This window comes from Leptidea sinapis, chromosome 35 (genome assembly GCF_905404315.1).
Source record: "Leptidea sinapis chromosome 35, ilLepSina1.1, whole genome shotgun sequence".
NCBI classification, from domain to species: Eukaryota; Metazoa; Arthropoda; class Insecta; order Lepidoptera; family Pieridae; genus Leptidea; species Leptidea sinapis.
In genome coordinates this window covers 7,193,291-7,217,140 of record NC_066299.1, presented here as the reverse complement: position 1 = coordinate 7,217,140, position 23,850 = coordinate 7,193,291, and the positions used below count along the sequence as shown (strand labels likewise).

General features: G+C 34.0%; 1 protein-coding gene across 1 annotated transcript; it reads right to left on the bottom strand.

Annotated features, from left to right (window-relative positions):
- Positions 1–7,205: 7,205 nt before the first annotated feature.
- On the bottom strand, positions 7,206–23,651 carry LOC126975413 (trypsin I-P1-like). The gene is made up of 8 exons (XM_050823302.1): positions 23,502–23,651; positions 23,136–23,237; positions 21,769–21,881; positions 21,154–21,322; positions 20,166–20,288; positions 18,740–18,874; positions 17,419–17,624; positions 7,206–7,368 (listed from the first exon to the last, which is right to left on the bottom strand). Exons 1-8 carry the CDS (start codon positions 23,634–23,636, stop codon positions 7,206–7,208), a joined length of 1,146 nt encoding a protein of 381 aa, XP_050679259.1. The 5' UTR covers positions 23,637–23,651.
- Between the last annotated feature and the right edge of the window lie 199 nt (positions 23,652–23,850).

The following is a 23,850-nucleotide window of genomic DNA, read 5'->3' as shown; positions in this document are numbered from 1 at the left end:
ATTGGGTGTGAACTGTCTTGATGATCGGATGTTATTAATTATGAAGAAAAAAACACAGGGAAAGCGCGAGTATTTATTTTACACTGAGGGGTTCCGTGAAAATTGTAAGTGTAGAAAAAAATTTTAGAAATTACCAAGGTATTGACTGATTTCCAAATATAAAATACGTAATATTTTATTTATGCATATATTACCTTAACTATTTATGTTTTCAAAATATACTCCAATGGGAATATATCAAACTATATTAAATCACACTCTATATCACCATATTTGCATTCTATTTTTTCACTTTTAAGTTTGGCTTGTTTTTGAACCACTTTACAACGTATCTAAATTATATTGTAGATTTTTTTTGTTTACCCGTTGCCTTTTTCTTATATTATAACTTATTATAATAATCTTTCCTTACCTCTTTTGAGATAATTTGAATGCACTTTCAACAAATATATTTTTGAACGAAACAGTGTTGTAAATTCGGGTGTCATAATTGCAAAAATGACGTCCTTAAGTCGGCAATACAAACAAAAACCACAAGACTAATATCTGTTTCCTATTTGTAAGCCATACCCCGCTGCGAAGACAAATCTGACCGAAGTTTTGACAATAATGCACGGATTCCGCATACCCCTTCGGTAGTTAACAAAACAAATAACCCGTTTATAATAACAATTGGTAATCAATGAATGCAATGGCACTCATTTCTGGTTCTACTAAGAATAACACTAACGGTAAAGATCTGTGTCACAATGACTTGCAGTTTTAACTGTCTCTGCATTTACAAAACATAGATGAAGGCGTTTAATGATATTATGATTTATGAAACTTTTTTTTATTCAAGTGAAAGACGAGCCAAATCTTCTGATACACCGAGTAACTAAGTGCCTATAACAAAGCAGTGCCCGCAGGATTTTTGAAACACTAAATTAGGTATTTGCAGTATATAATATTATATGGCAGTGGGAAGGGCACATAGTTCAGATTCGGACAGATGGCCGGTGGGGCATTAAAAATCTCGAAGGGCGACCACGTACCGGAAAACCACCTGTGTAAGACTCCATTGCACAGGATACCGGCTAGATTGTGGGTACCACAACAACATCTTTTTCTGCCGTGAAGCAGTAATGTGTAAGCATTATTGTGTATTGGTCTGAAGGTAGCTGGTGAATTTACTAGGCAAATGAGACTTAACATCTTATGTCTCAAGGTGACGAGCGCAATTGCCGCTCAAAATTCTTTTTTTCAAGAATCCTGAGCGGCATTGTATCGTGCAGGCCTTATCAATTACCATCAGCTGAACGCGTCCCTTATTCTCATTAAATAAAAAGACGCAGTCTTAGTAAGTACAAGATGGACCGACGAGATCGCCGGATGACTTGGGGCAGGCCTTTGTCCAGCAGTGGACTCCTTCCGGCTGGTGATAAAACTGGGTATTACACTGAAACAAGATATTGACAAATAAAATGCTGAAAAATCTAATTCAATCGATGAAATTTCAAAAAAATTATAAGGATTTTATATTATTGATTAGATAGAGAAAGCCATAATAAATGTGACTCTTACTCGAAAAGTTTAAATGCCTGTCGCTTCGTATTTCTTTGTCTGATTTTAATTTTATTTTGAGTGTACATCAATCATTTCTTGCACGCTGGTATTTTTTTTTAAAGGGAAACAAACAGTACAATAATTTTATAATTACGCTATAAACATAATATATAAATAATTCTAAAACCAACCAAGTTTCCACAGGTACCAAGTACATAGTTTAAGCTTACCACCAAGATATGATAATATTATATAAAAATATTTTTTGTAATAGGTATAGCATTAACGTTGTGAGTACTTTTTAGCATTTCTTTTAATTTTATTTCTTAAGTTCTTAGAGAATAACGGCTACTACTACTACTACGGATTGATACATTTACTGCAGTCGCTATTCCTCTGAGGATAATAGAGTCTCCTGCTATTAGACAACCGATACAAACAGGCCAGGAATATTAATTAAGTGAGCTTGACAAGCTACGTCTTACGCTCGCGATTTGTAGTCCGGTCAATTTAGACCAAAAAATGAGAGTGAAGTTACATAAAGTCCCGACAAGCTGAAAATTAATGAATTTGTTCAAAACATAATTATAAACAATGTTTAAGAGTTCCCCATCATTCCCGTGTATGGAAAAAATTTATTCAAGGTCAAAGGTCAAAAAAATTAGATTTTCGCGATTTTCAGCAAAACGGTAAGTTTTATCATAAAAGTACCTCAAACCGACAAAAATTGTAGATCACAAAATTATCTATAAAATGTATCAATACTTTTTTTCTTACGAACCACCGTTTCTGAGATATAACGATTCAAAAAGTTATAAAAGTTGTTTTCGTAATTGTATCATAGGTGGCGTGGAAACGTGGGCATATTATTAAACATTGTTTATAATTATGTTTTGAACAATTTCACTGATTTTCAGCTTAGGACTTTATGTAAATTCGAATGTCTAAATTCACCGCACTATTGTATGACACTTTGTGTTAGTATTGTTCAAAATAGATGTTAGTTCTAAAGTTAATTTTTTTCTACGTTTTCACAGCTGTCATAGTCTATCTAGACGTATAAATGATCTACGATTATGATTGAATTCCTTCTTTTTTTTCACTTACATTCGTTGAAACTTTTGATTATTGCATCACTTTGTATATATATAAATATAGCCATATATCTCACTAGTGAAATTTTAATGCAAGTCACTAGGGAGATAATACTGAGAACTAGTTAGTTCATCTCCTCGTTCCGCGCTTAGTCGTATAAAAATCCTTCCAAAAACTTACGATATAATAACATTAATTGATATCGCAGCGGTTTTATTTCCGTGATGCCTTCCACATTTGCGGCTCCTATACCGGGAGCCGGGGTGTATACACTCGCAAATGTGAGTTAACTTGTTTGATACGTTTACCGGTTGTCTGCGATGATCATAGATTAAGGAAAAATTATTTAATAAAAATGTAACCCACCTCCTTCTTAAATATAAAAATTTTGTTAAGTAAATGTAACAGCTTTTAATTATAATTATATACAAACATGAATGTTTACTCTTAATATTTTTTTTATGACAATAAGGGATGAGACGAATACGTTCAGCTGATGGCAGTGGCGTAGCGTGCCTTGGTGGGGCCCCGTACAAAAATTAGTTTGGGGCCCTTATGAAGGGTAAAGATTTCTCACAAAAGAAATAAGAAAGTTTGCATAAAATTAGCTATTTTGCATATAGAAATATTTATTCATCATAATTATCTATCTGTCAAAAATTTTACAAATGAAATATACTCTCTCCTTGCCTTTTTTTCGGCTTACAGCAAAAAATTTTATTAATTTTTGCTTTCGCACGTCGGGGGCCCCCATGAACCGGGGGCCCGTACAATTAATACGGCAGATACTGGGGTATGCGGAAGCACAGGGCAAATATTTTATTACTGACTAGAATATTTTCTCTTTAATTTTGTGGCTGTCTGACTCCGGCTGCTATTATCAGAAACGGTTAAATCTATTCTGACGAGGCTTTTACTGGAAAATAGCTTTTGCATAACTTAGACTGCCTTTATTTGAACTATTGAAGTAGCACTATTCGTAAAATTTTCAAAATGTTTTTTCTTATTAATATAATATATTTATTATTTAAACACTACTCTTGAAAACCCAAAAACGCTCGTGACATTTAGTACCCACCACAATTTTCAATTTGTCGGTTCTGTTTTAATTTAATCTTCATTCATATTTTCGGAAGATTCGTATTATTTATTCAATATTTCCAAATTGGCGCGCAACGTCGTAATGGAGCTAAAAAAATACGTAAGCTTGATCCAAATGGATTTGCGGGATTATTATTTATTTAAGCTCACAGTCTACTTTCATAATGCCTGGCGACTTTAAACAATGTTAATGGGGAACGAGCAAAAATACTTGAAACGTTTTTTCCTTTCTTATTTGGCTTTTAACTGTGTTCGCTTATTTCTTATGGTTTTGAGTCGACAGGAAACATAAGCGGTGTGTACTTTAAGGGCTGGATTGACTTTAAATACCGAGTATACACTTTAGTTATAACCGTTTTACTTCAAACTAATATAACTAGCAGTTGGCAAATAATATTAAAACTTTATTTTCTTCATCATCAGCCGGAAGACGTCAGCTGCTGGACAAATGCCTCTCCCAAACATCTTCAAGACGATCGGTCCTGCGCTACCCTCATCCAACGTATTCCGGCGATCTTGACCAGATAGTCGCTCCATCTTGTGGGGGGCCTACCAACACTGCGTCTTCCGGTACGTGGTTGCCATTCGAGGACTCCAATACCCCACACAATCTGTCCGTCGAACTATGTGCCCTGTCCCCTGCCACTTCAGTTTTGCAATCATTTGGGTTATGTCAGTTCTCCTACGGATCTCCTCATTTCTGATTCGATCTCGCAGGGAAACTATGTTTAGTCTTATGATTTTAACATGGAAATATTATGTAAATAATGTAATTTGTACTAGGTATTAATTACCTAATATTTTTATGACCCTACCATTCCTAACCTAGATTACCTCCTCCACCTCACCAAAACAACTGTGCTTTTTAGGCCATAAAGTATAGACTTTCCCAAAGTCTCAAGAAAGTATGTACTTATATTAATGATTGTGGCTGTTTAAATGCATGCATGTAATGTGGAGAAGTAATATGCCTTAAAACCACGTTACTTGTGAAAATTTCGTCAAGGCGATTTTTTTTTATAAATTTTTATAGGTACGTTACTCCCGTAAATTGTGCTATTACTGGTCGATTTCCTTTAGCCGTTTTATCCGAAATCTGTGTTACATAGAGTATCGTGGCACCTCAGCATCAATGAATCTCACAAGAAAACGTACTCAGCGCACCTAAAAAAAAATTTTTGGGTACTTTTTCTATTATTCACTACTCGGACATGTAAGGTGGGTTTATGTTTTAATGTTTGAAATAGTAGGCAATGATAAGTACAAGGACAACAGGCATTCCATTTTATTTTCTCAGGTGACGGGCGCAGTACGTTATATGGATCGTCAAAATATTTATTTATTTATGAAGGGGCAAACGGGCAAGAGGCTCACGTAATGGAGAGTGGTGAGCCAATTGCCCAGGAATATCCGCAACACCATATTTCAATAGATGCTTTACCGGCCTTTATGTTGGGAGTACGCTCTGTTCTTGAAGGCCCCTAAGTCGTCCCGGTTCGGAAAAACAGCAGCCGGTAGTTGATTCCACAAAGTATGTACGAGGCAAGAAATTTCTTGCCAGAAACTCGGTTGTAGAATGCCGGACGTCAACATGATGCGGGTGGTATTTTGACTTTTGGCGGAATATCCGGTAGTGAATTTCGGCTATTGGTAAATCAACCCAAAACCAAGCCAAAACCAAAACCTACTCTGAGTACCCCGTGATAAATTTGGTAGAAGATACAAAGAAAACCCACATCTCTACGCAACGCCAAAGAATCAAGAATGACTTGATCATCGATAATTCGAGCCGCTCTTCGTAAATATACAACACATTATATTTTTTAAGAATGTAGTGATAATGTTTCCAGTTCCCCAACAGCCGTATTGCAAGGTCCAAGCATACTGTAATATTACATTGTGCTCTGTGGACGGCTCACGGCGACGGATCACTTGGCGTTGCGTACAGACATCGCTTCATTGTGTGTCCTCTACCGCATTTATCACGGGGAGTGTTCCGAAGAGCTGTTTCACCTGATTCCTGCCGCCGAAATCCACCTTCGCACAACACGCCACAAGTTAGGATACCATCCCCACCATCTGGATGTGTGGCCGCCCTCCACAGTGTGGTTTTCAAGGAGCTTTCTTCCACGTACTACAAAGCTGTGGAATGAACTTCCTTGTGCGGTGTTTCCGGGACGATACGACATGCGTACCTTCAAAAAAAGTGCGTACACCTTCCTTAAAGGCCGGCAACGCTCCTATGATCTCTCTGGTGTTGCAAGAGAATGTAGGCGGCGGTGATCACTTAATTCCGTACGCTCGTTTGTGCTCCTTTTCCATAAAAAAAATGTACTGCTACTCTTACATAGGGTACTTAGGATACATTATTTTATTAATAATCTAAAGAAAGCAAAAAAAGATAAAAACTAACCTAAAAACAACAAACAACAAAATCAACAAGTGCATCCAGTAAGTACAATAGGAATAATTTACAGTGTCATATAAAAATAATGGTAATAATTCAAGAGCCCCCGAACTCGACAAGTGGGTCGGGGATTCGCCATATGACTATCGTGTCAACTCGACCATTTATCATGTGAGATGTGACAACTGAATTTATATATAAAAAACAAACAATGGCTTGAGGGCACTGGTGCTCGTTGATAACAATTTTGCTCTTCGTTTAACACTTAAAACACAGAGCACTGAAGAGTATTTTATTCAGATCATTTTATTCCAATTTTAATGTTACTCTTCAACGACTGAATGGACTTCTCTTGATAGAAAGTGATCACCTCTTCGCATTATATCATTAATGATGCGAGTTATTAATCTACAAATGTCAAGGTTATTTTTATTCACACACCATTCAAGCTAGATTGTCCCACATTTTATATGGGAGAAAGAACTCCAGTTGATCTAAACTCTTTTAAAATGGGTTGTTTAAATTAATTACATAAATACATCAGAATTAATTGATAACTTGTAATTATACATACATTTATTAATTAATACATCCGTATTAATTGATAAATTAAATAAAGTTAAACAGTGAATAATTCTTAAACACTATTAAGGCTTTTGGGAGGTTCAAAGAAATTATTTATAGGCTTGAACAATATATACATCCCTCTGCCTCTGAAGAGAGAACGCTGATATGCTGTTAGCAGGAACCAAACTCACAACTCGTGCTCGAATCAATATATTCCAACAGAAAAGTATTGCGAAAAAATAGTTTAATCCACGTTTAGAATCGTAACAAACTCAAGTATAAAATTCAATTTAAATTTTTAAAATAAAAAACAGCATTCAATATACATTGTACTCAAACTGTACTGAATCTCTAAAATCATATTAGAATATCCAATTCATTGATATATCTTTACTCTTCTCTTCTTCTTTTTCTAATCTTTAATCTTTAATATTCCACCTCTCTGTATATTATTACTCTGCGCTTTGATATTAGGCTGCAGTAGCAGGGGCTAGTTTGTAGGTGCAGTCATAGGGTCGTACACAATAGGAAGATAGCAATTTGATATTCCAGCCACATTTTTAATAAGCAGAGCTGATGGTGCTCTTAATGGCCCGAATGGCCCACTCTTTATAGCTTTTACTTGTTCTATTAACGTGTTCCAACTGGTCACTCTTTGTTTACAATACATGTTAAAAAGTAGAAGATATTTTTTGATTGTTGAATGTTAAAGTCTTTATTGCAAAATCTTAAATCTAATATAAATACGTAGGTCACACTAAAAGTTTTGCGTAGCTTAAAAAAACAACATGTTATAACCAAAATATTATGTTTATTGCTTTTCAGAATACCCTCCTTTGCATTTTAAACATTTTTTCATGCGATCGAACCATTTGAGATGTACTTTTTCGGAAGCTAAATATGACTTATTTTTGTTGGCCGTGTAAGAAGTAGTGTTATCACAATGTCTATTTGTTTTAAGTGGGAGTGTACCTACCAGTGGGAGGATTCTTTGCACAGGATGCCGGCTAGTTATGGGTGCCACAACGGTGCCTATTTCTGCCGTGAAGCAGCAATGAGTAAACATTACTGTGTTTCGGACTGAAGGGCGCCGTAGCTAGTGGTATTACTGGGCAAATGAGACTTGACATCTTATGTCTCAAGGCGACGAGCGCGTTGTGTTGCCGCTCAGAATTCTTGGGTATTTCAAGAATCATCTCGAACCTTATTTTCATTAAAAAAAAAAATTCGTATTAGTTTTATTATATTGTGAACAAATTGATGTCAAAAATATTAAATGGATCAATAATCTAAAACGCAACTTGTATAAGTAAAGTATAACCTTAATACTAAAATTATATATTTAAATTTTATATCCATTAATGTTATCAAAATTCAGTATTAAATATGCATACATTATGATGAGGGAGACAAGTCTCAAATATGGTAACGGTGTATTGTGCCACATCTGTTACAGACTACTCTTAGTGGCTTTTTGTGTTTTTTGACATTGATGTGTGCCTTAATGTGCTTTGTGAAGAACAATTCTCTCATAATTGGCTTTATAGTAGCACGCTACGTTATTTATTTACACAATGTTTAGGCAATACAAGGATGCATAAAATTTATTATAGAAGGATTTGAAGAAGGTATTTGATCTACGGATATACACTTATCAATTGGACGTAATTCCAGAAAAACATTCCAAACCACAATCATGTCGAAATTGAGTTAAGAACACAAAACTGGTCACGTGATTCATATTAACGGACTAACAAAAAATAGCAGCCCTACTGTCACTCTTTAAATGACATCATGACACTAATATTTGTTAAACTTTAAACACGAATTCCTTAAAACGTGATGTTGAGACAAATAATTTTATTCCTTGAAATTTAATGTATTTTTTTTCATTTCTGCTGAAATTTTGTAACAGAGTATGATATATCCCCCGCGTGATGGAACAGTGAGGGAACGTTGATGTACCTACTGACAGGTGCATGACGTCAGCAGTCTTCAGATTGCAAACGGTACTTTAGATTGGTTATTTATGAAATGTACGCCTAGGCGTATCGTCACTTTTAGTTCCTTAAAATGGCTGGTGTCTCTATATTGACGCGCGGAGATTATAAGCATAAGTATGAAGGGCCGTAGGCGCCAATTTACTGCCATACTCTCAGTATGTACCTTTACACCTTACGTCACAAAGTAGCAGAAGAAAATTCCTTGTAAATCTGTGGCGGAAATGACGATTTTATCGTATTACGCCACATAGGTATAACGTCATTTTGTGATGCATTACTGGCGTTTAAACTCAGGCGAATCGTTAAATCAATAATTTAAGCCCCAACGAATAAGCAATATATAATATTTATTCAAATTTATCGTAATATAATACAATTCTGTGCATCTTGTCATCTCTGTAATAAATAAAAACAAAATGATGAATTAAAACAACTTAATTAACTCGTAAAATATACCTACCTAAATCGAGCCAAGAGAACGCCCTAAAAAGCTCTTTTTCAGCATTCTCAAGGAACAGACAGTGGAGTGGATAATATATATTAAAGTATGCACAAATGAGCATTGCAATCGCAGTTTGGAAGTGGTAACTTAGGCAATACAACTTAGAAACAACTTAACCGAACTTGGTAGGTGCTAGTGTCTCAGTTAATTAGTATTTCCGTAGCAACTTGTCTGTCTGTGCGGATCTAATTAGTAGAATCTTGTACACATTATAGTTAACAAGTTAAGGTATTTAGTGTTAAGTCGTATCAAGTGAAACGACTTAACAAGTCTCATCAATAGCTTTTGTGTGCAATTATAAACCACATATTATCTTAATATATATAAATTACGTGACACGTTGTTTGTCCTCGATGGACTCCTAAACAAATGAACGAATTTTAATGGGGATTACTTCATGGAGTGCAGTTTGGTCCAACTTGAGAGATAGGATACTTTTTATTTCGATTTGGGAGTCCCAAATCGAAATAAAAATAATTATGGGTCCCAATTTGGGACCAATTATTTTCAATATTTGTTTTGTATGGACATATTTTCTAGGAGAGAATTTAGTGACGCACGGTTTGACAGTTCCGCTGTGAAACAATTTCATTATAACAATAGGGTGCATTTTTTACAAATTCATTCTTGATGTTTTGAAATATTATTGGCAAATTCCTATGAAATAGTATTTTTTTTTATTATCTACAGAACAACGTCTGTCGGGTCAGCTAGTATTATTATATAACGACATATTGACGACATCTTTAAAAAGGTATAGTTAATTAAAATAAATACTTGCTAGAATATCTAGATGAAATAATAATTTAATGTGTACCAAGAGTTAGTTGTGTAGCCTATTCAGTTGAAAATAGGAATTGAGTTATTTGCAAATAGTTAATTTACCGTTAAAAAGCATGCTTGATATCGTTAGTGACAAAGTTCATTTGTAGAAATTTATAAAATTGCATTGCAATTGAAAACAAAATAAAAATCGAAAGAGACATAACCATCTCACTCATTGACATTGACTTACAATAAGCAACTAGACTCACAATGCCTACGCGTCTATTAGGCAGAGTTTTGGTACAGTTGTGTTTCGACCGTGCTTTGAATAGAACGCCACGCAATGACAAAGTGTACAGTGAAAAACTGATCAAATAACAGCATATCGTAACTAGTTAAATTACTGGGCAAATGATACTTAACATCTTGTCTCAATGTGGCGAACGCAATTATTGTGCCCCTCAGAACTACTTGGTTTTTCAAGAATCCTGAGCGGCACTGCTTTCTAATGAGCAGAGCGTATCAATTTCCATCAGCTGAACGTCCTGTCTCGTCCTTGTCACAAAAAAAATATGTAAGTATTTTCAGACAGCTGTCGCGATATCGAGTATTATGTATATGTAGACCCAGTTAATAAGCAGTTCGTTAGAAGCTACGAGATAATATATTTGCTGCTAAGAGTTCTACATGTCAGAAAGGTAATTAGCAATGCGTGTCTTAATATCCGGGCAGCGCTGAGCACGTCGGGTTGAGGTCGGGCTAATTAAATACGAATCTCAAGACAATACGGAGATTTAAGGACGACGCACACGGGGTGAATTATTAGCGACGCCGTTGGTGCCGACCAACAATTATTTTTGAATGGAAAACTTCTTTAAGTGTACTGAACTCTTAATTGGTGAGCATTGAATGAAAATTAGCTGTTACTTTGGGCTGTATAACGTATTATTTTAAATTGTTGTATTTGTATTATAAGCCTCACCTATATAAAGTTATCACTTCTGTCACATACATTATTTTTGGTAAAATATTGCCAAGGAGTATTTTATTTGAATTACACTCACTGTTAAAGATATTCTCGCTCAAGGAACATGCAACAGATATAGTTGCCGTGTGAACAAAAGAGATACCCACATTAACAGTTGATCAGTGGGAGGCTCCTCTGCAGAAGATGCCGACTAGATTATGGGTACCACAACGGCGCCTATTTCTGAAGCAGTAATGTTTAAGCATTATTGTGTTTCGGTCAGAAGGGCGCCGTAGCTAGTGAAATTACTGGCAAATGAGACTTAACATCTTATGGTTCAAGGAGACGAGCGCCATTATTGTGCCGTTTTTCAAGAATCTTGAGTGACACTGCATTGTAACGGGCAGGGCGTAATAATTACCATCAGCTGAACGTCCTCCTGGTCGTGTCCCTTATTTTCATTAAAAAAAATAAGTTGATTGCTATCAGTTCACACTCTCGTCACTACTTTGTCACAGAAACTAGAGCTATATAGTTATAATTGTCGCTTGCCAGTCAGAAACACTCGCCAAGACACTCCTTGCGGCCATTTTCTGCTACAGTGCAAATAATCCCCCGTCGCCGTACTTCTACGTACAAAACTATCGGAACTACACTCGCTTCTAACTCCTCGCTAGCTCTTCCTACCTTCTTACAATAGTCGTATCACATTCGTCGCTAGCAGTGGTCTATCTGCACACAAGTGAAGAATGAGGAGATCTATTTTGAGCATGTAATATTTAGCCTACCGTGCCAATGGTTTGACTAGAGCAACCGTACCTTGGTCTGAGCTTCGGCAGCAAGCCCAAGTCCCCTCCATGCTTGCATTAGTTCAGAGAAATCCGAACATAATCTCCAAGAATTTAATAATAGCAATGGCGAACCTTTCATAAAAGGAATTGTAAGCACATAATAGAGTACCTATATGCGTATGATTTAAATAACAGTCATATATTTTATAATAAACTTTATTACTTTTGCCGCCCACAGTTTCTTGCAATACCAGAGGAAACACAGGAGGAAATCACAGGAACCTTTACGGAAGGTGTACTCACTTTTTTGAAGGTACCCATGTCGTATCGTAATTATTATTATAATTACAATAATAATACAATATACTTACTCATAAATTTATTAAGTGCACGAGATTTCCGGGAAATTAATATATTTGGAAACTCGACGCCATTAGTCAGACGATATATTTGGCTTGTTTGTTTGTTGCTATGAATAACTGAATATATGAGATTAGCGTTAGTACTGAATATATGAACTTTTCGTAAATATATATATATCTAAATTATCTTATAAAATTAATTGAAAATATGTATGCTAATAGATTGTCATTAACGTGTAACTACCACTATGTGACTCTCAAAGTAAATCCGACCATCTCCACATTGTTTCAAAGCTTTGCAAAGCTAAGCAAACTACAACAAATTGTAAATTAATTTAATTGATTGATTAATACAAGGTTACACATTATCACGTAGTGTGTCCCGCCCATCCATCTAAGAGCAAACTAGCGGAAGTTATAATTTATGAATTAAGTTCCGCAGGGCCTGGGAGACGGTAACGAAACACCTGATCTATAATGCATACTCCCGTCTAAGATCACCGTTAAACTTAATACCTGAACTAATAATGTCTTAAAGAACTTCTATAAGTATCTTACAGCGTTACGTTATTTAATTTATCTACACCCATGCTTTAAATCCTCTATTAAAGATTCGGAAAGAGTTAGCTTATTGCCAACATTAAAACACCCAATGTCCTAATAACCATTACATCATCCAAACGAGTGTTGTAATGTCGTACTGAATTTCATAAGAACACACTCTTCTTTTTTTTTTCGAACCCTTCATGCGCAAATAGTTTCAACAGACAGCCACATTCTTATTGCTCGATGCGTGGTATCTGTATGAATTTCAAAAAAAGAAAATTTTATTTTACGCGCGTTCCACACTACCAGAACGTCGCGCGCCTGAAAAAAAAGTAGGTTATTCGAATCCCCGCCATTTTTCTTCGATATTTTTATTGTTTTGTTTATAAAAAATTAGCGATTCAAGTTTTGTCAGCACACCGCCAGATATTTTAAGCGCTGTAAAAGAACATAATATTCAAGTGAATTTTAATAATTGCACTGTACAAAATGTAAATTTCTTTCATTAATAGGTACTTAGTTTATTTGTACATAATCAGTAATGGATGATATTAGGTTACTACTAGGACTGGCTGTTTTGATGTTAACAGTGAGCTAACTGTTTTAGAATATTTAAGAGCATTCATTCAGATTCTGGGTGTAGATAAAGTCTTGTATGCAACTGTTGATAATTAGGTATTAAAACACTCATGTGATACTATTATCACACTCGGCTTCGCCTCGTGTCATAAACCCACGTTCGTGTTTTGATACCCCTTATTATAGAACAGTTGCATAAATAACTATTTAAGCATTAAATAAAAAGCGCACGTAACAATAATTCATTTTGTTTTTTACAGGTTTTGAATGGACGCGTGGAAATGACAATAATTGTGCTCCACCGATACCTATATTATACGGGTGCTAGTTAGATAATGTTTGGAAATAGGCTTGTCTGCGTGGACATCATTTTTTATATAATTTCAACTTGTGTCATTTCCTCCATTCGTTCATGACACAGAACAGAAAAAATTAGTAGAAGTGGCATCATGTCATTTTACTATGGAAACTGATGTCGCCAAACTCACACATTTATCTATTAAATATATAATACACACACTTAATTCCTGCTTTATGATACGCCTAAATTCACAATGACGAAAAGACATAACTACAAATTTAATTACACCAATTTCGAATAAAAACTTGAAGTAATAGAAACTCTGTAACCATAGATTTGACTTCTGTCAAAATACCTAGTGTTGTACGACAATGAATAAACATATCGATAAGTTTATGAAAACTAAAAATGATGTAATCAGGGTTGATAAAGTATATCTATACTAATATTATAAAGCTGCAGTGTTTGTTTGTTTGTTTGAACGCGATAATCTCTGGTACTACTGGTCCGATTTGAATGATTCTTGGGTGGTCCATTTATCGAGGAAGGCTATAGGATATGTTTTTTTTTTCAAAATTAGGGATCCGTAATAAAATTGCTATTTTGTAACACAAGGTGTAAAATCGAAAACCTATTTTTGTGTGCGCTGCAAAAACTATTGACAATAGAACAAAATGATGTACAGGCTATAATATAGGCAATATTTTATTACTTATAAAACTATCGCGTGAATTATACTTTATATGGCAAAACAACGTTTGCCGGGTCAGCTGGTTACCGTTAAAATACGACGTAAGCTAAAATAAAAATAGGCCAATATGTTTTTGAAGGTATAGATTTATTAAAAGGATGGACAATATTTAGCTCAATTCAAATAAAATCAAGACAGCGTACACGAATAGTCTTGGAAAATTACAATATCAATATTATATTATTGATTTTTCATTGCATTTATTATACGCATAAAACATAGTTTTTTAAAAGTATTCGTCGTTATTCTGTATAATCCCAGGGGCTGGTAAGACATGAGATTTTATAAACAGTACTGCTTCCATACGTAATGCGCGCGCGGAAAGAAAATTTGCAAAACAAGCAGTAACGAATAATTAATAAAAAGAGAAGCTATAAATACTGATGAAGTATTAATAGTCTTGTTAGTCTTATGATATATGATATTTTATATAATGACGTACATATGCTGCAATGATGGCAAACATTCCCAGAATTCATGGTTTTTTTGTTACAATTCTAAGACTGTTTCCTCTACTCCATGATGTGTTGAGGTTTTTTTTCTACTCCTCCACTCAACCTTATCGTTGGAACCTCAATATATGCCAAATATTAGAATTTAATTCAATACTTTATATTATGATGTACATATGCTGCAATGATGGCAAACATTCCCAGAATTCATGGTTTTTTTGTTACAATTCTAAGACTGTTTCCTCTGCTCCATGATATGTTGAGGTTTTTTTTCTACTCCTCCACTCAACCTTATCGTTGGAACCTCAATATATACCAAATAATAGAATTTAATTCAAAAAATTGTTTGTCTTTATTTAAAATAAACGGTTATTTAGTTTAACTGAAATCTTACACATATTTGTGGCTGTATTTTTAGCTGTACCTGAGAGACAATTTAAACTATTAATTTGAATTCATCGTAGTCTCTCTTGTACACAACCATACTATAACATTTTGGTTACTATCATCATTATTATCGCATGATGCATGGAAAAGAGCAATACTTGAATACAATTTATAAATATAAAATTTGTTTCGATAAAATTATATCGATATGAACATGCACTTTTTGAATAGCAAGATATTTTTATTGTTTACATTATTTATTCTAACATAAGTTACATCGATTAAACAAAAAGGTAAATGAACTATACGTCGTAATGTAACAGTTCATTTTTAGTTGTATATTTTGCACAACAGATAAAAAATATTAATTGTATTTAAATCGGAAGATTATGATTACTGATGATAGGAAATCCCTTCGTTGGACATATTTTTATTGGGGCTATGATTTCTACAGTCAAAAATGGCACAATAAGGCATATTTGTATTTTTGATGTGAAACATCTATAGCCGCACGTAAAACCGATTTCTGGCGTGGCGACGCATGCCGTGGCGACGCGTCGCCTTGTCACAGTAATACCGTCCTCAGAGGCAACATCGAATATAACTATTACAGAAGTCACTGATTAAACGAATTAAGTAGTCACGATTTGAAATAAATTCGTAAATTTTTGTATTTAATGAAAATAAAAGTTTATTCAATAAATAGTCATCGTTATCTGGAAAAAAATCGTAATATTTTATTTTATCATTATGACATATTTAGTTTCTATCACAATATGTTCTTTTCTGCATATTACTTTTACAAAATAATGCCGATGTTTCACATCTGCCAGGTGTCCCGTGACGGCTCACATTTTTTTTAAAAGATGATTATGCTTCACTTGACATCGAATTACTGGTCTCACTTGAGCCTCGAGTAGGTACATTTGTACACAATAGTGGCGACAGGGTAACGCCCACATGCCACTTCCACTAGTTTTTTTCAGTTCCGTGGTTCATGAGAAGGTCACAGAGACAGACAGAGACGCAAGCAAAACAAACATCGGGATGTGAACCTCTTGCTCAGTCGGCTGTGTCGCTGACCACTGCGCTATATGGGTCATCAGCGGTCAACTGCATTGCAATTTCATTTTTATTCTTGTTACTTTTATAATTAACTCGAACTGTTTTTCTCCACTCAGATAAATAGTAAATAGTTATTTGTGTTTGTTCCGGCCGAATCTGAAACCGACCCCGAAATTTGGTGACATACTTTTAGGCAGCCAGAGCCGCAGACGGTCGCTCGTTGAACCATAAAATTTAAAAAATATTCGAATTTTTCATAGCTTGTCCTGCAATTGAGTACAGTGCTCTCTAGCGGATTATTGAAATATCATAACATTCATTATATTCAGACCGCAACAAGGGACAACGCGACATTTTCAAGTGCACACTGTTATTCATAGATGGCGCTGATTAAGAGAATGCGAAATTTATTAGTAAATTTTAGTCGGACAGATAATTTATAATTAAACAGAATGTAAGTACCATAAAAGCTAAGTCTGTAATAAACTATTTAGTATAACTGTAAAGAAATCTTAATAATAGGTCTTATTTCGTGAAGAACGATATAATAATAATATTATCCGAGAGCATCATATAAAACCATATAACTACCTAATATCATTTTTATAGTAGGTATGTGATATATCAAAATATTATTAGCAAGATAAACGCTCTTATTGATGAGTTATTTATTATTATTTTAATATGTCATATATTATAATATTGTATTATTTTCTTCTAATAAGAAAACCCGCGTGTCTTCCTACCTTGTGTCCTATGTTATCTATGGCTGTATAGGTATATTTTGCAACAATGATGAAAATATTTTCAAGGTGCAGGTTTGACACTGCGAGATATTAAAAAAAAGGTCGTCAATAAAGGTATCTAAAGCTGAGTTTTATATATTGCTAGAAGAAAACTACTTTTCTTTTATAGGAACATATTATACAATATATAAGAAGAACTCTGTATATATATTATGATAGTGATCGGCGGTTTAACATATTATCACAACTCTCTTCAGCATAGTTGGTCGAATTATTTGATAATTTTTCATGTTCCATCTACATCATCACCGACGTTCTACTTTATTTAATATCTTATATTAACTTTTAATAAGATACTTCAAAAAATAACGACCGTAATCATAAATATATTTAATAGACAATTAAAATATAAATAAAGCAAAATATATAAAAACTACATAGCTTCATAATCAAAAAGTATATTAACATAATATAATCTTATTCCAAGAAATAAATAAAAACATAAAACACATTAGCGAGTTCATATACTCAGCTTTGTTAAGAAACTGTCTATTCTGTACAAAAGGTACCATCTTTTGTGATGTGTAATGTGATATTTTTGTGTACACTCCTGGGTATTTGCCACATTCACTTCCCCAGGATACAATGCCGGCCAGAACCCCGTGACATACCAAAGGACCGCCCGAATCACCCTGAAACGAGTTTCACATTCAAATCACATGAAATTTAAAAAGTTGTGAATACAACTATTCATTATATCATAATACTAGCTGACCCGACAAACGTTGTTTTGCCATATAAAGTATAATTCACGCGATAGTTTTAAGTAATAAAATATTGCCTATATTATAGCCTGTACATCATTTTGTTCTATTGTCAATAGTTTTTGCAGCGCACGCAAAAATAGGTTTTCGATTTTACACCTTGTGTTACAAAATAGCAATTTTATTACAGATCCCTAATTTTGAAAAAAAACATAGCCTATAGCCTTCCTCGATAAATGGACTACCCAACACTGAAAGAATCATTCAAATCGGACCAGTAGTACCAGAGATTAGCGCGTTCAAACAAACAAACAAACAAACACTGCAGCCTTATATATTAGTATAGATATACACATAATTATTGAAGTGATAATTTCTTATGGAACGGTTAATCAAGTCGTAACGTAACGCGTTACTGCGCCAGTCTGTCTGGCTTCCCTTTCTTTCACGCATACGACAGCGGCAGGCAGGCTCCTTCTCTCTCACTCTAATCAATTGTTACTTTTATGAGTTTCAATAATGATACTAATAATTTAATACTCAAAATTCTAATGTGCATATTCAAAAACTAACTATTTGAAAATCAATAAAGGATTTTAGTAATAAATAATCTTTTCTTACATTATCGAAACGGCTTGACCGATTCTCATAAAATTTTGAATGCATATTGGGTAGGTCTGAGAATCGGACAACATCTATTTTTCATCCCCCTAAATATTAAGGGTGGTCCACGCCATATTTTATTTTTTTGACATTTTTTTTTAAATTTGTTTGATTATGAGTCCGCATTAAAAATACATACAACTTCAAATTTTCACCCATCTACAATCAACTTTTGTATCGCGATTTTAATATCGGCAATACAACGTTTGCTGTGTCAGCTAGTACTTACATAAAATCTAAGTAAAGTAAACCTTTCTCAAGTTAAACAATTTCAATATTTAATATTGTTCAACTTAGATTAGTTTAATTTATAACTTTTGTCGGGCGTCACGTTTTTTTTCTATATTTTATTATACCTAACATAAACACATGTTTCTTACTAAGCAACTGTCTTTGCCCTCTGATCCCGCGCATATAACCGCAGAGTGTAGTAATCGTTCGTCATAAAACATATTACATTCAGCGAACGATATTATTGGGACGCAAACCAACTGTAACGAATTCGATGGCTCATTCTGAAAAACAACGAATAATATTTGTGATAAAAAAACCAGTTCTTTTTATACCTCTGCTATTCTGATGATGGTCTTACAATAACCCACAGGTTTTTACGCACATTACCGACTCATGATACCAATACTCAATATAGTGTCTATTTATTTATTTAAAATTAGGTACAATAACTGATAACAGGATAAAACTATCATCTAATAACAAGTGCAGCATACTTTATGGGATCCTGAGATCCAATTAAAATTGTACACATCATTCACCAAATACAGTAAAAAAAGATAAATGGACACAACAGAAATTACATACAATTTGTTATGATTTTAAAGTGATAACCCTCACTTCTAGGATTAATACACAAATAAAATTTGAAAAACAAAATTTTATGAACGAGGCGGGATTCGAACCCACGACCTCCGGCGTTCCGTGCCGGTGCTCTAAACCACTGAGCTAACCGTTCGATTCGAACGCCTCGTTCATAAAATTTTATTTGTGTAGAAATTACATAACACTGAAATTTAAGTATAACATGAAATTATGTAAGAGTTCATATGGTTGAAATGGAAAGTTCATATTTTTTTTTCAATTATTGCTAATCTTTATTTGCCGCAACTTGTTATAAATAATAAAAGTCATTTATTTTCTCAAAATTGATTCCTTTAGAATTCTTTTTTTTTTTGATGTCATTTCTAATAACTACTAGATACTACTACCGCTTCGGAAACAAATGGCGCTCTGAGAGAGAAGAAGCGGCAGAGAAACTCTCCCAGCATTATATTTTTGCGCTCTTGTCAATAAAAATATACAATATTGTACAGTCATTTCTATCGCTATAAAATAATCACAATCTAGTCCCCAGGCTGTCCGATCATTTAGATATTCAGCAGTGGAGTAAAAGGATTTACGACAGAGCCATTTTTTTATAAAACATTTAAATTTATTTATAGATAATGCCTGAACAGTGTTTGGGACTTTATTATAAAAGTGTAATAAATATAGGTAATAAGGTTACTAACACTAAGCTCATAACGACTTGTAACGCACTATTTATATTAATACAATTCAGACAGATACAGGCGCAGGCAACTTGCGCTTGACAACAGGTGCGTCCCTCGTACCATAAATCTCAGTGCTAGCGGTAATGTAAGCGATCGACATCACTCAGAATCAGATTACGGCAATAATAACAAGTGTGGGTGCCTATTCCCAGATATTTTATAACAACTATCAACTCACAGCGAACAGAAAATATTTTAATAATTTTTACAATAATTAAAAAATATATATATAACAAACCTTTTCTTTTAATCCAAAGCCAGAAATTAAGCACTGTAGGTTTTTGTGAATATTTTCATGAAACGCCAGGGAATATAAACGGATTGGTTTAACTGCGTTTGATTTGATAAAACTATATTCAACCTACATGAAAAAGCGTTGATTTTAATCATAATCGTCAAAAATATAAAATAAGTCAACAAGTAAAAAATACTGGGCCAAACAAGTAAAATTTTTATGGGACCAAATGGCATCTATTCCGCATCGAACTAAAGAAAAATTATGTAAATCGGATTACCGATTGAATTGAGAACCTCCTCCTTTTTGTAGTCGGTTAAAAAACAACGTTTAAATAACGAGTCATGAACTTTGCATATACCAGCGTATACTGGACTGACAGACAGATAATGTGTGACCTACTTTGATCAGTCAATGTGAGCGTTAGCTAGTCAAACACCTTTTCAAAAGACAAAGGAACTAATTCCAAGCGTGGCTGACCATTGACAACTTGTCAATTTACATTGCTCGCAGGAACAATAGAATCGCTTTCCTTTTATATCCACCAAATTTGCCAGGGAGGCTCCTTTGCACAGGATGCCGGCTAGATTATGGGTACTACAACGGCGCCTATTTCTGCTGTGAAATAGTAATGTGTAAGCATTATTGTGCTACGGTCTGAAGGGCACAGTAGTTAGTGAGATTACTGTGCTACAAATGAGACTTAACATTTTAATACGTCCCAAGGTGACGAACGCAGTTGTAGTGTCGCTCAGAATTTTTGAAGTTTTTCAAGAACCCTGAACGTTACTGCATTGTATTGGGCAGGGCATATCAATAACCGTAAGCAGCAGCTTACGGTAATTGATATGTCATCTCATCCCTTATTTTCATAAAAAAATCTGATGTATCTCCTAAGAGATGTTAAGTTGTTCTTCTCTCTCGTATACGTTTAGTCTTAATACGTATACTCAATAGTATTATGAAAGTCTATGGTAACACCATTCCTTACCTCAACTACTGCGATATCATTCCTCATAATCTTATCATCATAGTGCAGGTGTCTGTAAAATTTTTTGACATTTCGCCAATGCTCCCTCGACATAGAGAATACTGTTACAATTGTTTGTGTAGTTCCTGCCACTGCCCTCACGTTGTTTAAATTTTTTACTGTTTTTTTACTGAAAGAATAACAAACATAAAGTGTGTGTCGAGATGGCAGCTGAGCATAAAGGTTGGAAATACAATATTGAAAATTATCTCAGCAATCTTCTACCTTCTACATTCGAGTATATATAATAGAAATGGTCTTTCTTTGAGGCTCATTCACGCCTAAACCACTGATTGTATCGACATGAAACTACCACCATTCGATGCGAAATTTATCCTAGATGGTTTATGGCTTATTTTTCTTTTAAAATTCGCCCAGCGAAGCGGGTGGGAACGGCTAGTCTATTTATATTATATTATTTTATTTATAACTCTAGCAAACTCCGGGGTAGATTCAGTAGAAGGCACGTAACGAAGCGATGTTTCTACACAACATCAAGGAATTGATTTGATATAGAATTATATTTTATAGCAACTATGGATTCTGGTCGTACCAAATCAATAAAACACAATTTACTTAATGTCGATGAAGCAATGCGTCGCTGTTACAACGTGTCTCAGTGTTATTAAAGATCCACCACAGAATGTTGACCAATAAAATCCAAACGCTGCTTTATATCGTAGAGCAACCTGCAATAAACAAAATGAATTATCATTAATAGCAGTCAATTATTGCTAGAAACCTGACGTTTGAGTCATCACCGTCGCCAATTTTCTCTTGCAACACAAGAGCCCAAAGAAACATACTGAAGCGAAGATATTTAAAACTTTACATATTTATATAAATAAAACATCAAACCAAAAATCACGAAGATTTGTCCGGATTGCTAACATGAGTTGAGTTCGCAATGATAATTAAAATAAGATCAGAAAAAACTTAAGTAAGTACATACACAAGGTTTACAAGCAAAGCATCAAAGTTACACGAGGGCGTAAGATTTTAGTACCGTTACACGAAACATGCAGTTTTTACCCCGCATTTTTGCGTTATAGTGTTAGCTGTGAAAGTAATTCAATAATATTAAGATAAAATTGGTACACATAAAAATTATATTTCGATGCCCCGCCAAAATTTATTATTTAAGCATTCCAACCGAGATATATCGTATGCGAACGGGGGTTTGTTACCGCGATGTAATTAAGTAAAAGTAATTTAGTTAAACTTTTCTATCACCCCAAATAGTTATTGGTAAGTTATTTTTTATGGCAATAGACTGCGAATATAAGTCATAAATTAATCTGTAATCTAGTATCAATAACGTATGAAAATTAAATCAAATTTAATATAAAACAAGTATTATAGCGTGGGTTTACACTTATTTACTCCTCTGTGATGCAAACTTCAAGGAAAATGAATTAGTTGGAAGCTAATTCCTAAGCCACTCACCAATATTAAAGCTCCTTAAAGATAGCTCATTCGATTGGGAATGATTTCTATAAAAAATGTATCGAAAGTATGTAGTTTCGAGAGCTGGAAGTTTTTTATTCGAATTTTCCTCCTCCTAATGGATAGTTTTTTTTATGTATTATTAAATGCTTACGATACATTTTTCTAGACATCATCAAAGAATGTAATATTATAATAGTAATAAATACATCATTCCCAATCGATTGAGCCGCTGCTCCTACTTTTGGGAGCTTTAGCAAGAATCAACACGTTTCTGAATTTGAATTATTTACCTAATTAAGTAAATAAAATAATTTTATCAAAAAAATTAACACGTGTGAAAGTGTTTTGCTGAAGTCTGAAATTACATATTCATCTTCGTTGATTCATTCATTCTAGACGCAGAGCATGACATAAAGGTTAAACATTAGTAACTTGTAAGATAATAAATAAAATATATTGCAAAATTTAATTCATAATTAAAATTTATACATCACTTGGTAGGGAACTTCTGTTATATCGGCCTTCCTCCCTCCCAAAATTTTTAAGGGACATGGATTCACGAAGGGCTCATACGATTCATTTTCTTTCATAATCGCCTAAAAGTTTAAAGTTTCTTATAAAATATATATGATGATAATACTACTTAATCAAGTATGCAATGTTGTAAAAGTAAAATTTAATTCTATAATTTAGAAAACTATCGAATTAAATTAATCATCGACGCAATGTCCTTTTGGGTGAACGTTGGATGTTTGCCTCTAATTTTACTCATGAACAAAGGTACAAATTCTGTTATATATGTTGATAAATATTATACCGCTAGAGCTACAGTCCAAGATGAAAATATAAAGAATTCTAACCATAAAATCAAATTCCATTTTGCCAAGAGTCGATTGGTTCTGTTCATTTGCTTCTGTGTTTTGAACCAACACCATTTGACAAAATGACACTTTAAATATCACTAAACTTACAATGATGAAAATAATGAATTTCATTTAAAATTTTACAAAAATGTTTAGTTTTTGTTAATAATTGACAGTACATTCAAATCAAACTAATAAAATGTTAACATGACGTCTTTCAACATAGAAAAATTATTAATGGATATCAAAGGCACATTAGACATATGTACAAAGGCTTTACACTACTCCTATAGGAACTAGGAGGGACAAAAATGTTGTGAATCGCCGAGAATTAAAAACGTTTGAA

What these genes read in the sequence shown, in the direction of transcription:
- LOC126975413 (XM_050823302.1), bottom strand. Translation starts at nt 23,636, where the DNA reads ATGAAATTCATTATTTTCATCATTGTAAGTTTAGTGATATTTAAAGTG. An exon ending in TAACAGAAGTTCCCTACCAA is followed by an intron (nt 21,882 to 23,135) that starts GTGATGTATAAA and finishes TGTTTATTGCAG; the next exon opens with GTTGCTCTACGATATAAAGC. An exon ending in ATGATATCGCAGTAGTTGAG is followed by an intron (nt 20,289 to 21,153) that starts GTAAGGAATGGT and finishes TTTTTCATGTAG; the next exon opens with GTTGAATATAGTTTTATCAA.